Source organism: Mizuhopecten yessoensis, unplaced genomic scaffold (assembly GCF_002113885.1).
Source record: "Mizuhopecten yessoensis strain PY_sf001 unplaced genomic scaffold, ASM211388v2 scaffold10765, whole genome shotgun sequence".
In the NCBI taxonomy this organism is placed as follows: Eukaryota; Metazoa; Mollusca; class Bivalvia; order Pectinida; family Pectinidae; genus Mizuhopecten; species Mizuhopecten yessoensis.
This window is the reverse complement of record NW_018408710.1, coordinates 661,917-689,571: the sequence shown is the minus strand read 5'-3', so window position 1 is coordinate 689,571 and position 27,655 is coordinate 661,917. Positions and strand designations below refer to the sequence as shown.

The 27,655-nt window shown below is 36.0% G+C and overlaps 1 protein-coding gene across 6 annotated transcripts in view; it reads right to left on the bottom strand.

Annotated features, from left to right (window-relative positions):
- Positions 1-21,523, bottom strand: part of LOC110462255 (cadherin-23-like) — a 71,176-nt gene extending 49,653 nt beyond the window's left edge. For all 6 annotated transcript variants that reach the window (XM_021516147.1, XM_021516146.1, XM_021516151.1 and 3 more), the window contains exon 1: positions 21,314-21,523. In XM_021516147.1, the coding sequence (XP_021371822.1) occupies positions 21,314-21,395 (82 nt within the window). In that variant the 5' untranslated portion in view covers positions 21,396-21,523. The remainder of the gene's footprint in view (positions 1-21,313) is intronic.
- Positions 21,524-27,655: the final 6,132 nt, after the last annotated feature.

Here is a 27,655-nt window from a genome sequence, read left to right as displayed (position 1 = left end):
CACTACCCAAACACTCTTTGTATATATAAACCCATACAAATCACCTAGCACTTACCTAAACGTGATCATAACCACCACACTACCAAAACACACTCTGTATATATAAACCCATACAAATCACCTAGCACTTACCTAAACGTGATCATAACCACCACACTACCAAAACACACTCTGTATATATAAACCCATACAAATCCCCTAGCGCGATCAAAACACTATCATAGCCACCACACAACCCAACACATTCTGTAAATATATTAACCCCTTCAAATCACCTAGCACGATCAAAACACGATCAAAACCACCTCACAACCCAAACACATTCTGTAAATATATAAACCCCTGCAAATCACCTAGCACGATCAAAACACGATCAAAACCACCACACAACCCGAACACATTCTGTAAATATATAAACCCCTGCAAATCACCTAGCACGATCAAAACGCGATCATAACCACCACACTACCCAAACACACTTTGTATATATAAACCCATACAAATCACCTATCACTTACCTAAACGCGATCATAAACACCACACTGCCCAAACACCCTCTGTATATATAAACCCATACAAATCCCCTAGCGCGATCAAAACACTATCATAGCCACCACACTACCCCAACACGTTCTGTAAATATATAAACCCCTTCAACTCACCTAGCACGATCAAAACACGATCAAAACCACCACACAACCCGAACACATTCTGTAAATATATATAAACCCCTACAAATTACCTAGCACGATCAAAACACTATCATAGCCACCACACTACCCCAACACGTTCTGTAAATATATAAACCCCTTCAACTCACCTAGCACGATCAAAACACGATCAAAACCACCACACAACCCGAACACATTCTGTAAATATATATAAGCCCCTACAAATCACCTAGCACTTACCTAAACGTGATCATAACCACCACACTACCTTCTAATCACCTAGCACGATCAAAACACGATCAAAACCACCACACAACCCAAACACACTCTGTATATATAAACCCATACAAATCCCCTAGCGCGATCAAAACACTATCATAGCCACCACACAACCCAACACATTCTGTAAATATATAAACCCCTTCAACTCACCTAGCACGATCAAAACACGATCAAAACCACCACACAACCCGAACACATTCTGTAAATATATATAAACCCCTACAAATCACCTAGCACTTGCCTAAACGCGATCATAACCACCACACTACCCAAACACACTCTGTAAATATCAAAACTTTTTAAGATATCATACAATCTATCAAAACAAAATCAAATCAATCGCAAATTCACTGTAACATATTACCGGTCACTATCAGAACCACCAAACAATCTGAACACATTTTACAACTACTTCTCATAACGTAGCATACCTAAACACTATAAAACACAAACCACATATTACCTCGACACATCCAACCACTACTAAAATACCAAATTCATCCCAAACACATTCAACTTCAAAAAGAGGGGTCGCGATGGCCAAGTGGTTAAGGCGTCTGACATTCTGCTACTTCTAGCCCTCCACCACTTGGTCGCTTGTTCGAGGCCTACGTTAGGCAGTCGCCAGGTACTGGCCATAGGTCGGTGGTTTTCCCCCGGGAACTCCGGCTTTCCTCCACCACAAAAACCTGATACGTCCTTAAATGACCATAGCTGTTATTAGGACGTAAAACACAAACAAACCAAACCAAATTAAACATTCAACAACCAACAACAAGTCCAGTCTCAGCCCCTATTAGCCAGCATTTTGTAAAGAGAATACACCGCATGTAGAGAATAGCTTGTTGGATTGAGTAATGTTATTGGGGGTAACACTATTGATTCTACAATCTTTGACAACTGGAAAACCTGTTACGCTGTAAGGAAAACGTACGTAAAATACAATTCACTCGTTGATATTTCAGCGCCCAATGATATATCTCCTGATCATGAACTTGCCCACACCTGAATAAGCACATCTAATCAAACATGCTTCGGAAACCACTACATTTCCGTCAGGTTTACATTCAATCAAATACGTTCTGCGAGATACTTGTATTTTTGTGAAAATTTCAAGGAAAACTGGCTGTTAATTTAAACATCTCGCGAATATTTTACTCAATAATGCGTAAACAACGAATAAACACATTTTATTACTTCTTTCCTGAGGTCAAATTCTCGTTAATAAGCTGTTTGTTCAATAAGACCACGGAAATCTGTCCTCACAAAAATGGAGGGATTTCGAGTAAGGTTTTATTGTATAGGTAAGGGACTGCAATACAATCCAGAATCAGGTGTATCTAATACGACGTCCTGTTGACACAAAAGGATTAAGTAGGGTCTGTCACCATTGAACCATCGCCATACTGTGTACAATATACATGTAGCTGTGATGTACACACTTTACAGTGGAGTTTACTAGTTATGTACATGAAATGCTGTTTGCCTAGACAATAAGACAGAACCCCTGCTGATGACTGGACCTTCTGTTCTCTGTGAACTTATAAATTCTCGTTAGAATTTAAATCTTGCGTCAATATCGTGTAACCGAAGATCCGAACGGGTCAAGTGTTTACAGAACCGACACACCGTCAGTACAGTCTCAGGCGAGTTTACTTCTGACTGTTCAAAAAGTGGGATATTTAAATATATTTATATTTTTTTTAATTTCTGAACACCTGACTGTTTTATTTTAACAACATTTTGTTTCTTTCTTTCATAACCATGATAAGATATTTTACCTGTTGTATTTTTTTTTTCTTTTAATCTATATAAAGATGTTGTTTTTAATATAAGATCATAAAATTCATATTGAATGCCAAAACATTGCTGTTGTTTTCTTTTGTGATTTTAAGTGATTGAATTTCATAATACGGCAATACCGACTTATTGTTTGGAAGTGAAGTAGCTTTTTCGTGATGGTTTTAATTTATCATCATTGTTCTTGGAGTAAAAAAGTCTGTAAACAATTCTATGGTTTAATCTGAGTTAGGTCGATTTCCTTTACAGATAAAGCGTAAAATATCCATTATAAAGTACTGGTTAAAATTATTGAAAACTGACAATTGTATTTTGAGATCTTGTCACGATGAGCTTGTCGAATTAAATCTTAAAAAAATAAATAAATGTAAAACTAATTTTGTATATCAAGTCAAGCATGAATTAAGTAGAATTGACTTTCATGATGATTGGTTGGCTCAGTGTGTTTCTAATGAAAAACATTTCGTATTTGTATACTCCCAACGCGTACAAGATACTTTTATCCAAGAAGTGAGAAGCATGTTTGAAAACTCCTCCAAATGTCGGTTGTATAAATATATCGTAGATCATTACGACATGCAGTTCTACCTCACCAAGTCACTAACTTATAAGTGTAAAAATATCCTCAGTAGGTATAGGTTACAATCTCATACACTAAGTATAGAAACAGGCAGGTATAATGGTATACCTAGAGCTCAACGGCGGGGTCCGCTTTGCAATAGAAATGACGTCGAGGATGAAACCCATTTTATTTTGTTGTGTCCAGTTTACTCGGAGCTTTGGACCAAATATATTAAACCCTATTATTTCCGTCGTCCGTCCGTCTATAAATTGATACAATTATTCACCTGCAAAAATGTAAAACAATTGAGAAACCTTAGTAAGTATCTTATTCAGACTACTTCTAAAAGAAAATCTATACTTAATATCTGAGCAATCGTGTATGTTCCAGCTTTGTGCCACTGACAATGATTATATATTTGCTTTTATATGTTGTTAACATTGCTATGATGTTATCTTGTATTTTACTCTATGTTCTCCGCCATCTTACATAAATGGATTGTAATATTTACTTGTATGTACATGTATATAATAACTCCTATATGCTATCTGTTGCATTTGGAAATAACGAAGTTGAAAAATTAATCTGACTTTAAACAAAATAAACACCATATTTCTATTTCTATAATTATTAGGTTTGTAGTCTTTCTTTGGTGACACAAAATCATATTTAATTTATAAGTTTCTTTTTATTATATGCACAAAAAAAGATTTTTTTTAAAATTTATATTTACTCTTTTAAATGTTAAAGATTGTGAACAATGTACAATTGTATCCAAATTAATTTTTTAAACTTTCAAGATATTTATAATCGTACTCCGACACAATTACTGTACCTCCTGCGTAACAAGGTGTCGCAATAACAAATCCTTGTAAATAACATGGCGGCTAATATCTGGAATGATCGCATGTTTTGTAGTATTCTATTATACGCGTGGACATGCGTGCTGTAACTGATCAATCAGTATCTGTAACGTGACCCCTAGATCTGGTGTCACGTGTCAATGTACCTGGGTAGGTGATAAAACATATCTGTCCACACCCACACGTCATCACCTCGACACACGTCAATCTTTTGTAACCTTTGTCGGATGTTTTATTTGGAAAAACTATTCATATTTTAACATGTATTGAGATGCCGTCAACGCATGGATGTATAACTAGAAATTCTGCCCTTCAGATATATTTGTATGTAAAATGTAAAAAATAATTAAATCAAATTGATTCACAACAAAAGAACAATTTTCTTTTCAAAACGAATGTGTTTTATAGATTGCGTTTTTGCTGATTGGTCGTCGATTTCTTCATAGAAGATGAGATTATTTTTAACAAAAGTATTCCTGAGTTGACCTCTTCTGTTAAAGAAAACTAATCATTTCTTTCATATTTCAAGCACGATCACATGTTCACACAGCCGTTCGTGAGATCACAAATCTGTAATGATGGTGTCGTTGTGAGGTCATATTTTGATAGATATATTTAAAAAACGCATGACGATAGATTAAATTAAGTTAAATCGAATATTGATATATACATGTGTTTCAAAGCATGAGTCATGGTATAAGCAAAGGTACTGATTGTTCACAAATATAATAAAGATATGTTACTAAAATAAATGCAATTTTTATAAAAGTATTTTGTTAACTACATATATATTCTAGGGATATTCGGAATAAGATTCATCAATTTGGTGTAATAAAGATTTTGCGAGCTTTCGAAATGTCTGTTTACGTTTTCAAGCAAAGAGTGTAAATGTCTGGTGTCTCGGCCCTAAACCGATGAAAAAAACTCACTAAGCCGAATTGTCACAAATCAGTCCTATTCGGGTCTCTATGGCTTAGTGTTATAAATACGTAATTCTTTTTTTCACACTTGAGCATGGATGCAAAACCAGTCATGTTTCCTTAAATGATCATATGGTCCATACGATTAAATGGTTTCTCATAAGTTTGGTTTTGGTTTGTTTGTGTTTTACGTCCTATTAACAGCTATGGTCATTTAAAGACATGCCAGGTTTTGGTGGTGGAGGAAATCCGGACTTTCCATAAAAAAAGCCACCGACCCACGGCCAGTACCTGGCAACTGTCCCACGTAGGCCTCGAACCTACGACCCAGTGATGGATGGCCAAATGTAGCAGAATGTCAGACGTAAGCCTTTACCACTTGGGCACCGCGGTCCCCTTTTCTCATAAGACTACACTGTTAGACATGAGGTTATATGGTTCTATCATATAATGACGGGCATGATCATTTTACGAAGAATGATATTACTGTACATTTTATTGTAAGAACTAATAAGAAAACAACTTTTTAGTATAAAAAGTTTTAAAAGTCATGACCGTACCACCACTTAAAGTGCTAACATATTCTTTTTCCAATAAAATACCTCGTCAGACCAATTGAACAAAGTCCAAAGGGTACACCGTTACTGGCGACTTTGCACATTCTTTTTCGGAGGAAATTGTAAGATATGAAAGGACGGTTGCGAACCTTCAGTAATTCTTATTTATCGTTCACAAAAATGATTCGTGTTTTACAGTTGCTTGTGAAATATTTCCATAACGGAAGATGACGGTGCACTATCAGTTTAAGAGGTACAGAAATAAATATTACGTTCGTTTTGAAGCCTATTTAAAGTTCGGTAAAGGACAACAAACATTTGTTTTAGTCAAGTGCACCTACTCATATTTACATATCCTTTGCACAAACCTTAAATAAACCTACCAACCAAAATTATCGTAATAAACCAATTATATCAAGGCCTACTGAACCGGATTTTTTCCGGTTGGAAACTGTTCGTTCTGAGTCATCAGGGACAATTCATTACGTGACGTCGAAATCAAACTATGATGAAATTTCCAAATGGATTGTACTCTACGTTTGTCGTCTGACGGACCTAGTAACCATAGACATCATGACATTGTTCTAGCTGAAAAAAAACCGAAACCGTTTGTCCATAAGGTATCATGAACTAGACTAAATCATCAAGAAAGGGGACGACATTCTTTGTGGTTTTGTACGTCAACAGAAGGGTAAAGCTGTATCTTTTAAACATAAATGATGGTATGTAACACAATTCCGTTCAAGCATATTCTCCAAGATTTGCTAACTTACACCAAGGAATATGTTTGAACGGAACAGTCTGGCTTACCACCTTAAACACTAACACTAGAAAGATGTATTTTAATCCCTAAATAAAAACACATGCCTCGAATATTTTTGAAATACATTTCCTTCCCATGGCAATACACTTACAATGAAAATAAGAGAACTATGTCCTTGCAATGTAATAATGTTAAATTGTCTATAACGTGTTTCAGAAATATTGTTTTGACTATCTTTGACATAATTGCTTGGACCTGTTCGTTAGCGATACGGGAGCATACAAGTAATATGTACGTGTTTTGCTCTCGGATTAACTCTTGATAATCTTCAAAACACAGGTTCCGCCTGCAGCATTGCGATAGGTCAGCTACTGATATATGGTATTTATCAAATTACAGAAACCTAGGAACGCACACATCATTTGTATCTATTTGATAACCATTTCTGTGCAGAATTGCTTCCATTTCTATACCGTGTAGTTGCCGTAAATCACCTATGCCTTGCCACGTTTTGGCGTATTTTTATTGAGACCAGAATAGCCGTTGTATGAATGGTTTAGTTGTCAGAATTGATTTTGAGTAAAGTCTTTATAGATTGATGGAAATGATTTTTAAGTGCAATTTCTAAATATTGATGGAATGTTTTGAAAGTGAAGTTTCTATAAATTGCTGGAATCGATTTTAAGAGCAGTTTGTATAATTTGGTGAAACGGATTTCTAAACAATAAAATATTTGTGTAGCTTTTATACTTCTTGTTGTTCCGATTGCTTTACATTGCGCATTTTCATTTATGAAAAAAAATGAGTTAATGGACACGGATGGATTTTTGTTTTGTTTTTGATCATTCATTTGTAAAATGAAATTCCCCGCCCCGCGAATGCTTGTACACGAAAACTGATCGATCAACAATTCACACACTCTTTACATACGCTGTACTGTCGGCACAGCTACACGTAAAGAGCAGAAATTGTTCATGTATTAAGTGTTCTTGGTACACTGTACATTTGTGTGGGTAGATCTAGAATAGAGCGTGCTCGGACATGGCGTGTTACAAAGCACTTTGAAAAAATCACACACTTTGAAAAACAAAAATTTAATTGCGCAACATCTTTGACAACTTAAACGCAATTTTAGAAAAAAGACAATGGCGCTCAGACAAGGCTTTAAATTATCTCCTTGATCATGACATACATAACTGATTACTGTGTAAGTAGAGTGATCGTAATTTAACTGCGTTAAGGATGCAGTTATTGTTACAATAATATTTCTGATCTTGTGTCAGTAGTATGTCATTCTATTGGTGCTTTTACTACCCGAGCCGATTCTTTGTGGATTAATTCAAGTTGATAAATACGAAGATTTCGTAAGAATTCCACAAACATGTTGGAGTAAAGGAAGGGTAAATGAGAAGTACATGTATATCTGTTCTAAGGGGCGACTGTTAAAAATGACTTAAAGCTACCGAAGCACTGGAAAGTATTATTGTAATGGCCATTCCTATACAAGTTAGAGCTACACATAGCTATTTATTCGTGCTATTCGTACTAAGTTGTGGAAAATTAAATTTTGAAACTATTAGCTGACTAATCAAAATTAACTAATCATTGTGCGGGCCATGTATGAAGTAAAGTAAAATCGTTAATGATAATTTTTGGCTGAATCGATTTTGGATTAGTTAAATATACAATCAGGCTAGTATCTGCCTATACGCTGGTACGCAGGTCCACCCCACCCCCGAGGGCCCTGCCATGGACCCGTTCCTGAATGAATCCACTCCGAACGAGGGCTAGCTACGCCGCTGATAGAAATTATATCAATAAAGGTTAAAACACAGTGGTTCTAATAGAGAACCTTGACTAATGCCAGATTATTTTTTACTATAATTTGTAACTCTTTATTTTCTCTCTGAGAGTTAACTTTTGAGCTACCCTAGAAGCTTTCCCTTTATTCCCGCTTTATTTTAATTATACATTGTATCTAGAAAATAACCTGTACATCCTTCCTACTATTTAAAGCTTTACCTATGCATATTTAAAAATATTTAGAAGTTGGTTCATTGTTGAATTTTCAGTTGTAAGCCCCACTGGTGTTAACCGAAAAAAGGGTGAAAAGATATGCACTTGTTTAAACATGCACTTTTCCGTAACTTTGTCAGCTAATTAAAGGAATTAGTCGGTAGTTAACGTAGCACAAGTATCATCTTCATTAGAAGACGCACATTGCATTAATTATACAATTATCGTCTTTAAGGTATTAAATAACATAAACCACTTTACATCTAATCGTTTCTATTGCTTCAATTAAATTAAAAAATAATTTGTATCAATGGTCTTTACATTACGTAGTCAACTTCAATTTCCAGAGCTATAAAAGTGACATAATACCCCACGACATGGTGTCGTTTTTCTAACCAACTCGTCGTTTTCAATACCTGAATCATGAAATCCATTATTTCCCCGAGTCAGACGATTTCTTATAAATAGATTTTTATAATAAAAATAGTAAAAAGTAACTTTATGTCATACGTGTAAATGATTTAAAGCATGAAAGAGCTCGCCGTGAGACGACATTCTAATGTTACATTACTAGATTTCAGCAGTGTATACAGCAGGGTATCACTTTGACAACATTAAACCTTTTGTTCGGACAATATATTTTACATACTGAGTAATTCGTCTCGGTCAATATACCCTTTCAGATCCATAAAGCCACATATTTACCGATATAAAATTCCTTAACTGTTTACAAAGGAAACGTTTCTATATGTCAATAGGATCTGAACAAATTCCAACCTGCAATTGTCCTGGATTTTAGGCTAAATTCAGATAAAATTTACCTAACAAAAGTTCATAAGAATTGTTTTTTATTGTTGTTCGTTCATCAAGTAATTAACTATATAACACATCGATTAATAACAAAGTAATGTTGAATAATTATTCGTTGTTCGTAATAACAAATATCGTTTTGATTTTACTTTCTAATTCTTCTTAATTATAACTTTAATCAGGACATAAGCTATTTTGTGAGTAGGTAGTATGTCTACAAAGGAGAATTATAAAAGATCGTGGTAGATCTATGGTCAGTCTGGAAGTATTAAGACTACTGTTTGAGTGTAGTATCAGGGAAACACGATTCTTTATTCGTCCCCGTTAACAATGTTTAACTCGGGTTAGACTCTCGTGAAATACTAGAAATACAGGGGAATCAAAGAGTAACGTTTCCCTTAATAAGTGCAATTAATGTTTCCAGGTCGTAATAATGCATCCATGTTGAAGTGACGCGTATAGACATTCTATTGTAGTGATGCTACATGTACCTTAAAACATCAATGTTGAAGTGACGCTTATAGACATTCTATTGAAGTGATGCTACATTTACCTGAAAACATCAATTTTTGATGTGACGCTTATAGACATTCTATTGTAGTGATGCTACATGCACTTTTAAAACATCAATGTTGAAGTGACGCTTATAGAAATTCTTTTGTAGTGATGCTACATGCACTTTTAAAACATCAATGTTCTAGTGACGCTTATAGACATTCTTTTGTAGTGATTCTACATGCTCTTTTAAAGCATCAATGTTGAAGTGACGCTTATAGACATTCTATTGTAGTGATGCTACATGCCCTTTAAAACATCAACGTTGAAGTGACGCTTAAAGACATTCTATTGTAGTGATGCTACATGCACTTTTAAAACATCAATGTTGAAGTGAGGCTTATAGACATTCTTTTGTAGTGATGCTACATGCACTTTTAAAACATCAATGTTTAAGTGAGGCTTATAGACATTCTATTGTAGTGATGCTACATGCCCTTTAAAACATCAATGTTGAAGTGGTGTGTTTCAAAAATACGTATTTATCAGTTGCAGTGTAAATTGCGCAATACAACGTGATGGTGAAGAGAAACGGCAGAATCATACACGTGTGTTGTGGTGTCCCATCACTTGTCTTTGAACGTCATTTTATAAGTACAAGTGCGGGCGAACTAAAGTCAAAACATACATTTTGATACCAAAAGGAGTCCTGGTTTATGGTTTTAAGTTCATAGTGAGGTCACATTGGTGTTAGTTTGGTATCGAGAAAATCCTTGTTTGAACAGACTTTTCACCTACTGACCATTAATGACTACGGCAGACCAAGTCGTTACATTTCCTATTGAATTGTGTAAAGTGGGGCAGACGTCAATCCTAAACAGGGGCAAACACATGTCGAAGTTATCATAAAACACGGATTACACTAGAGAAACCTCATGGCAAACGTTTAAGAGCAAAGTAAAGATAGGTTAGACGTCACACATTGTGAGAGATTGGGATCATGGCATCATTGTCAACTTCTAGTAGATCGTTGAAACTCTGGTGTTTTTTTTACGAACCAAATACCAACGTCAACAGTAAGTGCTTCATAATATTGAGGAGATCACGAGAAGTAAAACAGTGTTTTATGTTTCGTACGGGTCTACTTTACCATGGTGTTTGTGTATAGTACAGATATACAAAAGTCAATAGCAAGCCAGAGTCTGTATACAGTCAATATTTGTCAAATATCAATAAAAATTAGTTGCTTCCGTAATAATTTATCTTCCATCTATACACTTTTCTGTAACGGTTTGGTTTCAAATGATTATTTTACTTTATATTCAATAGATCACAATCGTGTTCATTCTGTGTAACCTACAAGGCAAAATCGGCTCCGAATCAAGTAAACAATAAGATTGGATGCGGTCGGCGGTAACGCATCCGGGTCTAGACATGCTGATTGATGTTGTCATAACTTGACCAAAAAATCTGAAAACGATTGACACAGACACTCAAGACTATTTAACCAGCACATATCACACATGCATATATAGAAATTATTCAGACAATGTATACACACACAACTTTGATCTCGGGTTGTGATTTTACCTCGCCGATATAGACAATCTGATTAAAATCATATCCTACGTTCTCTACGTACAATCGTAGAGAACGTAGGATATGATTTTAATCAGATTGCCGATATAGACAAACATGAATCGGCGCAGTGTTGAATTAGGAAAAGGTATGTCCTCTAACTTGACTAGAAATATTAAAAATCATATCGAAATCGTGGATTTATCTTTTTCCCGAAAATATTAAAAACGATGTACCACGAGATAAGCCGTGGTCTCGTTTAGCGTTCACCCAGTCGTGAAACAAACACGCGTTAATATAAGATGAAATAACTTGTTTATTTATATATTAAGTAACAAGTAGACAATTATATACAACTTTGGAACAACATATTAAGAATCAATTTTATTTCCGTTTAAGATATGTTCTTCCCAAGCTGCAGACAAGACGGTGTTGCTCATTTCATGGCGTGTCGAGGAATCGTATTGAAGTCAGAAAAATCTATTTAATATACATGTACCTTCTGGCCTCAGCAGCTAAAACTAAGATGCGTCCTCGTGTGTCGTTTGAACGAGTGTAACACATTTAGTATTATTTAATTCATTGCTCTGAGAAAATTCTATCGAAGCAAACTTGATATTCAATGTTCAACTTGAGAAGTGTCCATAAGTCTTTCTGATATTATGGTGAAGGAGAACTGTAGCAAAAAGGTAATATTTTATCAATTGTTTTTGCTTTAAAAATCTAGGACCAAGTGACCTTTAACCCTTAACGTTTCATCTTCAGCGTAATGTTTCACCTCTCATAGATATCGAATTCGGAGATATGCCATTAATTACTGATATGAATAGCGCTAACCGAGCGCCCACGTAACAATGACCTTTGACCTTTGACCTTCAGTCTATGTAGTCTTGATCTTCGTATTGAACCAACTTTGCACTAGGTTTTCTTTAAACTGTCAAAGAAAATTCCATTTATTAAGAAATTAAACACACGAAGAACGGACGGACGGACTGACGGACGGACGGAGGGTAAATATAATAATAATAATAATAATATGCAACATTTATATAGCGCCCTATATAATTTGTAAAATTACTCTAAAGCGCTTTACAACATATAGATAATAGTAATAATTATAATTGTGAAAACAAAAAACAAAGGCTTACAATCACTTTTATACATTTAAGCAAGCAATGTGCACATGATTGAACAAATAAAAGGGTGGTATTTACATAACGTCTTTGCAAAGATTCTAAAATGCAGACGTGAAGAGGTGAGTTTTGATGTCCCTCTTGAACTTGGCCAGGGTATTGGACTTTCTAATATTAGGGTCATACAGAACAATGAATGGTTTCTGTTAACATCAAGCACAAATGCATTAAAATAAGAAATTAATATAACTTTTCAATATTTGTGATAGAACTTTAGCATGATTATTTCCGGACGTTAAATTTGCTCATATGTTTAATATATAACGCACTCGATCTATCTGTGACCGAAATGTATATATAATCAATTAACAAGGAAATCAAATATGAATCACCAGGATATATTTATATATAATGAGGCTATCGCTGAAAGGAATTACCAAACACATCTTGTTTTTGGTAACGGCCACTCGACATAAGACAGATACTAAAACATAGGGCGATTGCGTTGTTGAACCAGTCTTAGTTAAACAAATAGACGAATCATGTAAGTTCAGACAGGTCTACTGGATGATTGAGTATTAGATAAATACGAAGATATATTGGGATCACTTCACAAAAGGAATCAGAACAAGATTTACAAATCTTTTAATTCCTAGTCGTGACCCTCGACTAATTAGCGAGGTGCTCCACCGAAAGATTGACGCTGGCCAAAAATTTGTAATGGGACGTTTAGATAATAGCGGTGTACAAGAAAGATCGGTAGTGATAACATCTTTTTCGGTGTCGTTTTTCCTATGTCATACATAGCATGAAAGGGTTTTTAATCCAAATACTTGCTCTCGTTTTTTGTGATATGTCAATACATCTTTTCACTGACAAATGAAAGTGTTTTGCTTTTCGTACGCATTTAAAATCTCAAATCAAAGCTTCAGGTTAAAAGAAAAACCCGAACAAACCTCTTCTTAATCAGAAGTCATTACACATGGTGTGGTAAAAGTGTAAGTGTAATGTAAATGTAAACGTAAGATTTAGATAGTGGGACTTAACTGGGTCGTTCGACGGAAACCATGTAGCTAAATGATCTAAAGCTCCGTCTAGAGTTCGGAAGGTCGCGGGTTCGAATCCCGGTATAGTTGTGAATTTTCCCTCCTGTTACAAATATGACGTCACAGTGACACACGTAATTATAGTGTGGTGTTATTCAATGTAATCGAATGGTCTTGTTATACAGGTAATATTTGATAGTCATTTTCAATTAGTCCATTTCTCACAATAAATTATTCGGCAAATGTACATGTAGTGACAGCTTTAGCTAAGCAGCAGTTTATTGTCAATGAACTGCGCCATTCTGTAAAAATGTGTCGGAACTACTTTCTGGAGTACGTGTTGTGGTTTATTGTATTTCGATGTTTTATAACCACGAGATGTTGATTCTATAATGATGTCGCATTTGGTACATGTAGTTGAATACAAGGGGGCCTCCAGGCCGCCCCCGGTGGCCAAGTGGTGAAGGCGTCTGACATTCTGCTACCACTAGCCCTCCACCACTGCGTCACGGGTTCGGGGGCAGTCGCCAGTACAGTCGCTAGGTACTGGCAGTAGGTACGTGTTTTTTTCTCTGGGAACTCCGGCTTTCCTCCACCACCAAAACCTGGCAAATTCTTAAATGAACATAGCTGTTAATAGGACGTAAAAACCAAGTACTTGAATACTGAGTTTTTCAATTAAACTTTACACTTAACCATGTCTCTTTTTTCGCCAATCCAGATCAGTTACATAATTGGTTTCTTTCTAGGGATCCACTGAGTAACTTCGGGGCATTGTTACATTTAAATACGTAATTGTGTTGATATTTTTGGCAGTCTACACCATCTACAGAAATCACATTGATGAAAGAAAAAATAATCTTCCTAGCTTGATTTGTAGATACTATATTTATACAATTATCAATTCTAAATTGAGTTAACAGGATGTGTTAATCCGGTTTTATAAAACCAACAAATTAATAAAAATAGAAAAACGAAACATGTATAGAGATGGCACTAGCTGCATACAGTTGGTATTGCGGCGTGGACTATTAAAAGGAAGAAGTAATATTTTCAACAAAACTTTCTCAGGTAAACTAAGTATTTTTTTCCCACGACATCAAAAGAAAACATACTTAATGGACCTACATTAACTATCGGGATTCACTTTTATGGACAAAAACACACTGCAGTACTACACTTGAGGTGTTCGCTACGTGAACTGTGGCCAGTAAAGATATTCAGTATCAAATAGGACGCAACATAGTTATTACCGGTGTCCTGTAAAATTTTCATTCGAAATATTTATCCGGAATGACATTTTATATGACACCGGTACAAATTCATAACAAAGCTCTATGCCTTAGCAACCTGAGGCTCTTTGAACATGTATGTATATCTATAACAGTAGATGGGTTAAGTACTTAACATGATGTAGGTAGAGACATAACCGATAGCGGAACTCAAACGGAAAAATAGATTAAAAAATGTTTGTTATAATTGCATCGGCGTTCCTTAATCGATGACGCTGTTGATATTAAAATTAAACCCCATGCAAAGGGGTGGACTTTACTATAAGGTACTCAAACACGAACCTACTCTAAAATTAGTTTGTAGAATTTTCAAATCGACATAAGACAGGATATCATACCTTCCTGTTAAACCTATGTTCAAATGACTTCATGTTTGACGCATTTTCATCAAACATTTTTATATTCATTTCCTAATAAGGAAATATGAAATGAAATGACACCTCGGCAATAGCATATATGGTAATTCACTCATTTCATTATATATCACATCAAAAAATATGTGTAGGAATAATAATGCCAAGTGTTCTCTAACGTATCCTATTCATTACTTCACTTTACATTGCTGTAATATAGGGGGAGTTGGCCCTCTGTTGTATACGGGGCGCTTGCAGTTGGTTTCTGTTATAAAGTGGACGCTGACCCATTGTTGTGTAGCGGAACCGGACTGAGACGATCATCGGCGACCAGGTAGCTCAATTGGTAGAGCATCCGTCTAGAATTCGGAGATTCCCAGGTTCGAACCCCGGTCTAACCGTTGGAATTATCTTTCTCCAGTTACATTTATATGAAGCGCTGGTCTTCTATTATATATGGAGTGCTGACACTCCGATACAAGGGGACCCTCCGTTATGAGGGGAAGTGTGGTCTTCTGTTATAAAGGGCAGCTGAGCTGACACTTTATTGTAAAGGGGAATGTGGTATTCTGTTATATAGGGGGCGCTGACCCTTTGTTATATAGAGGTCACTTGTCTTCTGTTATATAGGGGGCGCTGAGCTGAACCTTTAATGCAAAGGGGGAGGTGGTCTGTAGGTTTTTAAGGGGTGCTGACCCTTTGTTATATAGGGGGAGTTGATCATCTGTTGTATAGGAGGCCGTTGGACCTTTGTTATATAGGGGGTCCTGCCCCTCTGTTGTATAGGGAACGCTTCATTTCTGTTATTTGGGGGATCTAGTATTCTGTTAGGGGGTCCTGACCCTCTGTTGTACGGGGAAGCTGGTCATTGTGTTATATAGGCCCGGGGCGCTGACCCTTTGTTATATGGTGGGCGCCGGCCCTTTGTTATATAGGGGGCGCTGACCCTTTGTTATATAGGGGCGTTAGTCTCCCGTTATATATTGGACGCTGACCCTTTGTTGTAATATATGTAATAATAAATATACCGCTTTATCACAACCTAGTTCGAAGGTCGTCTCAAAGTGGTTCACAAATTATTATCCGTGGTTATAGGGCCTTTACAACCAGCCAATACCTTTCTCAACTCTCTGGGGAGCATACAGCCGGAGCTGCCATTTCCAGCACTGACCAACCACGTACTCATTTACAGCTGAGTTGACTGGAACAAGCGGAGTAAAGTATCTTGCTCAAAGATACAACAAAGTGCCGTGCCGTGACTCGAACCCGCAACCCTTCGATCACGAGCCCGGCGTCTTACCACTAGACTACCGTGCCTGGCTCTCTGCCCCACTTAGAACAGGTGCTAAATACTCACTATCAAATAAATTACAATATAAAGTGGTTTGTTAGTCTTTTTAAAATATTATGCTATCCAGGGGATTTAATCATAACTGTGATCTGTGTGTTACATCATAATTACGAATATCAATTACCATTACATGTAATTAGCGATTAATATTTCATATACGAGTTTCTTATAATAATAATAATAGTCTTTATGTATACGTGATGACAAAGTTGAGTTAACGACTCGTCTAACATTTGGTAAAGTAGTTATGAAATACAATAATTTACAAAATACTTGTATTATCTTTAGATATACAAGTTTTATTGGTGGTAAGTTACCACCCATGACTCATCATTATACGGTACCATGGTGTCAAGTATGCATAAGTTAATGTATACATGTACTTTAACTGGCTGGTAGTAGCTGAATTAGGTACCCTATGTACGTATTTAGTTAGTCGTTGGAAACATGGTCCCATAACAAGTACCAGCACATGCTAATATTGTTTTGAAGAGTCGGTAGACCGTATCGTACTGGATCGTAACCCTTGGCTAGCGAAGAAGTTATTACACTGGGTCGAGACACGTAACATCATACGTATAATGACTTACTTACGGTATACTTTCTGCGACACCATGTGATTATGACGTCATCGTGATATTAAGTCGTATTATTTTAACATTTCGTAAAGCAAAATGTCGGTTTAAGTTGTCATGTGTCACACGACATCGTTGGCGATCGGTCAGGTATGGACACAGCAGTTAGACATTGTGGGACTGTATTACACCGTGCTAGGAGTAGTTTTGGTTACCATATACAAAATAGAAATATATAACAGTTATAAATGTGTTTTTAAGTCCACTCCAGTCTCGCCTCCCACGACAAGTAGGGGGAAAGGTTACCGTCAACAACGCTCTAAACTCAAGTTTTATTTGAACTAAATATTTAAACAAGTGGAAATATCTACGGTTGCGTTACGACAACGCACGTTTACTACAGCGATACCTGCCGTATAGTGTAGTCTATGGTAAAATGACTTGACACGTTAAGTAATAACATCTCAAATTGCCACACGAGTAGAACGCCGGACTCATTTGAACTTAATTTTTAACAAAAGTCTACCAAATATAAATACATTTGAAAGTAAATGACAATAAAATAAAATTGAAGGAGTGAGAGGAGTAAATACCTGCGCGAGTTTTGAATTGCCGTGAGATCAGACGAGATATTACATTTTGTACAATAAAGCAACTTCATGGAGAAACGAAAAGCTGGGAAATAAAACACCGACAAGTTATATATAATTAGGTGAAGGAGAAACAGAAAAACATGGTGTTAGGTATAGATCAATGTGGAGTCTAAGCACGGAGAGAAAAAATCGGATGTCGATAAACTGAATAGTTTTTTTTATAAGGAAATCTTAAACATTTTACTTCTTGATTTTATATACGTAACTACCTTACCCGTAGAACTTTGACACGACGAACTTTAGATATCTCGAATAATTCGCTTTCCTGATATTAATGTAATTAATAGTGTAATCTAACACTAAAATCCAGAGTACCCAGTTAACATAGATTTTTAAGGTTTTGGTCGCTTCCAATCCCCCGAAATCTTCGAAGCGTGATATTACGCCCATATGTGGAGGTATTTAGCCAGGTGACTGAGGACCGTTAGTTTGCTCCTGATAAGTCAGTTTATGATTTTTTATATATATCTGTAATGTAAAATAGAGAGCGTATAAGAAAAAATATTCTTAACTGATGGGCACTGTATTAAATGTCGTATGATATGAGAGTATAATAATTAACAACAGAACACACGAAATAATGCTAAAATGTAATAAGTTAACGTATAGGCTATCTGGGGTCTCCGAATCTGTATTAACTGGCAACTGTGCCAAAACATAAAAACCGAGTGTACAAACTACACGATAGTATAGATCAAGTATACATTCTTAATTTTGTAACTTAAAGGATATATATTATTTTACATAATTAACTCATTCACCCCAAAAGTTTCATAATAAACTTTTCCAACCTTTGATTTGGAAGAGTTCAAATGTGTCTTCAGGGGTGAATGGGTTAAGGATCCCTGTCCCACTGCACCATGGTTATCGTACACACAGTCATCTCCCCTTAAACAATAAGAGAATACCGAAGTGTCAACAAACCCATAATTCGAACTGAAAATAAATAGATAAAACTAGGGAAAATCTGCCTCCTCGACAACACCCGCCATTTATTTAATTCTTTGACGTTAGTTAGTTGCAGTACACTTAATAAAACGGAGCGAGTTCATACATTTGTTAATTAATACGCAAGGACTTCCTGTTTTAATATTACGCTGATAAGGGTCAAGCGACCTAGCACTGCTCTCCATTCTATTGATAATCTCCAATACCAAGTTAAGACACATCATCGGCCTTAGGCGAAAATTGCACTTACGCTTATTGAATAAGCGCGCTTTAATTTTCACCTGTGGCCAAAGATTGTGAAGGCATCAATAGTGATAAAATACTTGATTAATATCAAGCAGCAGACCGTTTGTGTGTTTACTTTATCAGATGAACTTATTTATGCGACACCAGATAGTTTAATGGTATTACATATACGTGAACATTCCTGCACAGGGACCGGATAATTTGCTACAGTATGGAGGTATGTTTGGACATAAACTGATGTGTTCAGGATACTATTAGACGTTTTAGGTGTTTAAATCAACTTCTAGTAAAAATTGCTATGAATGTGTATACCGTCCGTGAGGGTGGCATTTTTACCGAAAGTTGATCTAAACACCTAAAACGTCTGATGTCACACGAAACATATCAGTGTAGCTCCAAACATAGCTTCACTGTTACAAATTCTCAGGTCCCTGTGTATTCCTGTACTAAATACCCGAGGGAAAACAGCTATCTACAACTCTTCTGTTATAGTATACGTAACGTTACCGTCGTAAGATTAACGGATTATCTACCTATCTTTCAAAATGTGTATGTATGTCAGTTTAAATACTTTTAATTAAATGCCAACCCTATAACTGTAATCTTAGGCAATATTACTGCACCGAGGGATTAGTTTCATTATTTTTTGTAACATGGGTTGACGTCCTCTATAGCGACCTCTCGACCATCCTGTAGACGAAATAAGGATAAGTCTACAAAGAATTGTCGAGGTATTTCGTTCAAAGGACAATTAATTACTTGCACATGTTTAAACATGTACATAACACATGAAGAAAAAATGTTTTTTTCTTCTTCTTTTTTAAATGTACAACGCTACATTAAAAATCATTTGTACAGGTAAAATAAAGCCTCCATGTGTGTAGTGTATGCGTGCTTGAGTGTGTGTACGCAGGAGACGGGGTATGTTGATGTGCTTGCCTCCTTGTGATATCGCGGATCTGATGCCGACTTTATAGTGCTATCTCACTGAAATGCCATGCCGAAGGCGCCCAGCACAGCATTCCGCCCGGTCACATTATACTGGCAACGGGTGAACCAGTTGTTGCCATTCCCCTTAATGCTGAACGTTTTCTTTTCTAAATGTACAACGCTACGTTAACAAATCATTTGTACAAATAAAGCTTCCAGTCCATATCTAGGTACAGAACACGTGGACATGACATCGAATCCCGCTGAATCAAACAACATACACAATTTGCCTGTAAATCGACAAATATCAATGGTGTTCGTACTTGTCAAACAAAACACGAGTACTGTCCGTACTTGTCAAACAAAACACAAGTACTGTCCGTACTTTATCAAATAAAACACAAGTAGTTTTTCGTAATAAATCTGACGATATTGTCATGTTAACCAAAAACGTCGCGTGATACTCTGCTGGTCAATGTGCCATTTTGTTTCTGTTAAATAAAAAAGGGCCCAGGAAAAATGTATCCTTCGTATTAATTTTATATAAACAGTATAACCGGTGTAAATCAGAGAATCTCGTAAAATCTGAAAACCCGTACAAACCGGACCCTCATTAAGGCCCGATTGTTTGATTGCATTTTGTTTACCGTCCTATTAACAGCTAAGATCATTTAAGGACATGCACGTAAAGTTAAGCAGGGAATAACAACTACCATTTTTAAGGACTTTTGTATGGCTCGATTGTATGCATTTCAATGTACGTAAAACCTATATAACGCAGAACACTTCCTATTCCGACCAGAAACATTGGCGGTCGATTCAGAGAGGTTTCATTACATTGTACCTGTATATGAGTTGGTAAGTAATCTTATATCTACATGTTCTTTGCTGTTTTAAAATATACAATATCTAAAGTCATACATGTTGTCCTGCTACGACTGATACATGTCTGAAAGAGCAAAGGACAAGTTGGGGTATCGGCAAATCTGACAAACGGTAAGGTGATAAATAGTATACAGCCTTTCTTATCATCGGTTTTATATTTGCTTCACGAAAAAAAATGAGTTATCAAAATTAAAAAAATCAAAAGGATTTCGCAGCGTAATTTACGCTTGGTTCTTGATTAATTTTTAGCTAAGGTTCAAAGATTGTAAAATATCTATTCTATAATGTCATCAACAAGTCGAGATCAATAAATACCATGTTGGTTTTATTTATTTTTCTCTCTAAAAAAAAAGATGTTAAAAACATTCGGGTTGACAGACGTTGTAGGTGGGAGTTATAATAACAGCTACGTTGTCTATTCTTGTACTTCAAGTAAAACAAGAAGGAAAAGAAAATAAACCATTCCAATGTCGCACCGCTTACTACCCAGCATGAATAGAAAACAAAACACTTTAAATGGTGAAAAAATAGAAATGACTAAAACTACAAAAAAACAATGACAAAATTATTAAAAATGTACTTACCTTCACATGTTTGCAGGTAAATCACCGCTATCAGGATACATATTAAAGTAATTTTACATCCCTTCATATGTTCAGAATACATATCACCAATCACAAGGTAAACGAAAAATATGAATACATCCACGGGAAAAGAACACGTTATCCTATGTTATAGTGTACCATTAAAATCCAGCGGGCCCTCCACAACCAAGTATATACACCTAAACCCTCGCCTCGCAACCTGGTAGCATTGTTATATTTAAATATTTTCCTGACTGTTAGTTGTAGATTTAGAATCACGTGACACGACTTTCAGTCCTAACGTCTTTAATCATAAATGCGGGATATTAAACTACCGCTATATATCACGTGCATGTCTGTCGGTCTCTTGTCCAGTAGTCTAGACACACTTGTACTGGGTATCTAAAACGCGATGTTCCACAACGTCGTGCTCAACTAGTAGTAAAACGGCAACACATATCGTTTCATTCAAGCATCCTCATTATTACAACGTACATAGACTATGTATACTACTTAAAGTCTTCAGCAATTAAACAAACGGTATGCATGGCTGACTTAATCAATATACATTATTCAAACTGGATTTGCTCTAAATATTACAAATCGCGTTACACTTCGTACACATTCAATAGAGACCTCTGGTACATTATGTTGGTAAGCATAGCACATTCATCTTAAAATTTATCAAAGTCGGAAATATCATGATTGTTTTAAACATTAAACTATGTAACTACAGATCTACATGTCTTTTAACCATTTAACGTAGCACCGAAACAGGTTTAAAGTCAAAAAGAACAAATAGACTATGGACGGATGATAAAGTAAAATGTTCGACAAAGATCTGGTGGTACAAGTCAACACCTACCAACAAATAACTACAAAGGGGATGGGACGACATGTGTACATAATAAGATGGAATACATCACAAATAACGAAGGCAATGTTTGCCTGAGGTTTACCTGTTAAACTCAGTGCTATACAATACACTGACACCTTCCCTATCTTAAAGAAATTTCTGATTTTTTTTCTCTCCAGAGAAGTGAATTGCTGTAGTTCAAGTAAAATCTTTTTCGGAACATTTTCCTAAACTTCAGCACGGCTTTACATAAAAAAACAGCTACATGTATAATTTATTTAACTTCTTTCAGTAAAGTAACGCTCATGAAACTAAGGTGTCTGCTATTGTAACAGATGGTTCAACAATATGGGGTGTTACGTAGTTTTTGATAATAGGAGGGTAGACAATTTCGAGTAGTATGTAATCATGATAACAGGAGTTTGGTTTTTGTTTTGTTTTGTTTAATGTCCTATTAACAGAAAATGTCTTTTAATGATGTGTCTCCATGTGTGTAATATATGTGTGCGTGTGTGTATGTGTGCGTGTGTGTATGTGTGCTGGAGGCGGTAACTTGGTGAATGCCCCCCTGCGATAGCGCGGATCTGAAGCTGACTTGACAGTGCTATCTCACTGAAATACCATGCCGAAGGCACCCAACACAGCATTCGACCCGGTCACATTATACTGACAACGGGTTTAAAAGTTGTTGCAATTGTTCGAAATACTAAACGTTTAGCAGGGGACAACAACTACGAAATAAGGACTTTGAAATTTCCCGTTTTTGGGACAGAATACATTGCCTTCTTTACTTGGACGAACGTTTAACACTGGCGCCAAATGTGTCAAGTTTTGTCAATCACGGGGTAAGAAAACTAAAACGTGTTAAGGAGGTAGAGAGAAACTAAAAATATCCAGACAATTGTAACGGGTGTAGCAGATTTATTTTGGTCACTTTTGTGTTTCCAAGTTGAGAGAACAAATGCAATCTCCAATTCTGTAGGGTGTTCCCACATTAGGTACCTCTAGCTACATGCAGTGGGTTACAGCAGGTGTATTTTTATTTTTAATCCACTACCAGCAAGGACATATAAATAATGATAAAAATTCGAAGTTCTTATATACCGCTTTATCACAACCTAGTTCGTAGGTCGTTTCAAAGCGGTTCACAAATTATCATCCATGGTAATAGGGCCTTTGTAACCAGCAGATATCTTGATCAACTCCCTGGAGAGCATACAGCCGGTGCTGACATTTCGGCGCTCACAGCTAGCATTCAACAATTCAAGCACTGCCAAAACACTTACTCATTTACAGCTGAGTATACTGAGTAGTTACCCGGCCTAGGGACAACCCCATTGCCTTCATCTCCTGGGCGAACGCTCAATATTTAAGCCAAAAGTGAGGTGTTGTCAAGCAAGGCGCTAGGAAAAAAAGATAGTTATAAGTAGAAAGAAAGATAAAGATCCCAAATATTGCAATGGACGCAACAGATTTATTTTGGTCGCTTTTGTGTCCCCATATAGAGGACAACAAAGCAAATCCCCAATTCTGCAGGGGGTTTCCCATTAGTCGCCTCCTACGATACATGCACTAGGTAGCCTAACAGCAGGTGTATTCTTTTCGCGATTCCCCACCTGCAGGGGTGGCCGTGACCAGACTCGAAACTGCAACCATTGATCACGAGGACTAAGCAGGATTATTATGAAATCCTGCTGACACAAGGGTACGCAATGAAGGTAGGTATACATTGATTATTATGTCACTTTTTTTCTTCTACGAAATAAGTATGAACTTATACACTTGAGAACACTATGGCATGCTATGATAAATACAATGGCATTTCTATAGCGAAAATTTCCACACCGCTAATATATAAGCTTGGCAAACAAAAAACCGGAAACATTCCATGGAAAACGGTGGAAGGCAATGACAATGTCGACTACTGTAAAGTTAGCAATTTTCGCGGGGATATCTTTTCGCTGTTTCTGCGGTCACCAATGATACCGCGAAATTAATAACCCGCCGAATATTGATACAATGAATATTTAGAGATAAAAGAAAAGATCAATTGATGCTTTTACTTTCAAATAATGGAAAAAAACCATCAATATAGTATTTTACGGTTTAGAAAAACAAAAAAACTTCTAAACTAAATCCCATCTCAATCCCATATACAAATGTACCCTTCTGAGCGCAATAGTTTTACCTTGCCACTTTGCACAAAACTTACATGCTAGGTAATTCTGATAGGGACTACCGCTCAGTAATAGCCTCGCGAAATTAAACCACTATACAATACTTAAAAGGAAAAAAAAATGTTTCTTATTTAAATACTGATGAGAACGCGTACACCATTAAATTAACACTGACCGATTTATAAGCTAAGTGGAAATCGCCTCTCGCAGATCTCTCCGGGGGAGATACCGTACATACACAGTATCTAAATATAGATTTAATGTCTGATTTAATTTAGGTTAATGGCGAAATTAGTCTGTCTCCTCGCCCCGAACAATACAGGGACACATTGTTCTATGTACACGTCTATTGCAACCACGGTAGCCATACACAGGTAGCCATACACAGGTAGCCATACAGCCATACACAGGTAGCCATACACAGGTACCCGTGTCACTTGTGGCAATATGGATACAGTTTTTAGTCTCTCTGTTGTATAACTGCCTGAAAGTAATTGTCTCAGTACACGGTTATTTTTGAGATGGTTATATAAATACTTCAAAATAGTTGCCAAACCTTTACTTGATTGCATGCTATCATGGATGTTTCCGTCTGGTTGTTGAATATGATTACAACATAAACATAGCAAACAAGAAAAAGTTTGGATTTTCTGTTGAGACAGACGTTTAACTTGACCGCCCTTTATAAAGTTCTGGTCAGTCCGTGTTAAATCAACAAATGTAAAGTAGAATATACAAATGGTACACGAAAGTAGGTGGTCAAAATATAAACGTATGCTTGAACAGACAAATATGACATGGAATATACTGTTTACCGTGAATCTTTCGCCCAGTCAAATATTCGCCCTTCACTTGTAAAAATTATATTCGCCCAGCGTAAATTTCGCCCTTCAGTGGTAAAATCTGCATTCGCCCAGTCTATACTTCGCCCTTCGCATGTAATAACTATATAGAGTAAACTGTGTACAAATGTTCGCTGTTAGCATAAATTCTCCTTTATTGCGGAGGGCGAAAAAAGGCGAAAATTAAACTGCAGCGTAAATTTACAGCTATACAGTATTCTGGTGATATGTCAGTAATATAGAAAGTTTGTTGGTTTTGTCTGTTGCTGAACGGTGCAGGAAAATAATGTCATACCAGGCCAGACGACATTAATCAAAACACATTCCATGTAAAAAATTAAAGACACTGGACATTTCGCTTGCTCAAAGAACGTTTCCAGGTCAGGTACGTGATAATAATGATCTGGAGCCTGTCAAAAATCAGTCCAATCGATCATTATGTGAGTCACAGTTATATAAACATAAAAACGACGAAAAACAGTTCCTCCCGCCGACTGACTGTTCTTACTGTAGTAACCGTGTTAGTAGTAAAATAGATATATGCATTAGAAATAGCCTTGATCCAACGAGATATATTACACTAATTAAGTAAAAATCAAAAGGAACTCAATCTTCCATGTGAATAATTTCTTTCTTTTCATTGATGTTCCCCTTAGATTAATGTAAAACTTGATGACCAAGGATGATTAATAAAATACTTAATAGTTACATTGAAAAACGATATGCCAAACAGTAACATATGTACACTGTACACTTAAATTTGATCATAGGAATAAATAGGACCTCAAATAGAACTTGTCTACATATTACGTTTTTGACAACGTTATATGAAACCACCCACGTTCATTAACACAAGTGAAAACACATACATTTGTAATTGTATATGGTCATAGCATGTGAACGTTCAACGCTCAACGGTGTGAGTGTAATTATTGACAAATATTTGTGGCAAGCAAGTGATAAATGAAGTGCTTTAATTCATATAAGCCTGAAAATAGACACTAGCTGAAACAGTTCTCCAATTGGTATTACGCATTCCAAAAAAATCGGCAAAGGTAAATTGAACCGATTATACAATTTATGAGATTTATTTCCACACCGTCATTAAAGGCGTCACACCACCCATTTAAAGGATCAAAATTAGCTGGTCATGTTTATTTATGGTTCCCAATGAGGAGTTGACAATAGTCCTAGTGTACCCGACCACCGGGGTACTGGTTACGGGTGTAGGCGGACCCCTAACAGTGTATGGGAAGGGCACTGGTAAATAACTGGTTGTCAGTTATTTAAACCAAATGTTTGAACAATTCATGTAAGTAAATACAACATCTGATTTAAAACGTAAGCATGACAATAGAAATTGACTTGCACGGATTTTCGTCGTATTATCTAGCTATGAGGTCCACGCGTGACTGTTGTCTACTGTATGTTTACCTATACAAAACTATCGCCTGTTAACTTTAGACAAGGGGATTTTGCTCGTTTTAATTTGAAAATCAACACCTAAATTAGAGTTAAAAATGTACGATAAAAATATTCACTCGTTATAGAAGCCCTTTGTATGACGCGACATTTATACCGACACAAAAATGATAAAACTACTATCTAATGCGTATTGTTCATATCTTATATAGATATAATATAACTATAATTAATCAGTTAAGCGTATTAAACCAATGTAATACAAATAAATGTTAAAAGTTAAAGCTTATTAAAGCAATGTAATACAAATAAATATTCAAATTTTACATGCACCTTCGCATTCCGAGGGGTACAAGACCAAAGGGGTAGTTATTACGTCGCTGGCGCTCTTTAAAGGTAATTAATTGAATCAGTTTATACTCCACACGTTTGTAATAGTACAAAATCAACATTCAATATGACTAATCATGGGCATCTTCACTGTGTGAGACACTCCAGATTGTGAAAGACATTTCTATATACATTTGGTTATATCATAACTAAGATCTAGAGAGTGTGTAATTTTGATATCGATATCATATTTAATAAAGAAAATTTGTCTGTTGAACGTTTTGTAACTGTATCTATGTTTAATTGATTTAAATGCACATCTACGATATACAATTACTTTAAAACCATGGGGTTCCATTTAATTCAGATACCTGTACAATAACGTTCATAAAATTGATAAGATTTATATTGTAAATTTGAGCAATTAAAACTAACAAATTAATTATCTAGAAGATTAGATGTTATTTATGTAATGTTTTTCACAAATAGTTGTAATGTCTACCCGTTGCATAAGTGTATGTCAAAAGAGGATTGTTTTATTACAACTTATCCAGAACATAAGCAAGGGATGACTTTTGTCCGCTTTATAAACTTTTTGTTGATACTGCCGTACTAATTTCAAACTTTGAAACAGTTTTTTTAATAGAAACAAATCGCTTGTATGAATTTAAAGTATTATTGCATCAATGTAATTAAGATTAAGAATACATAAAAT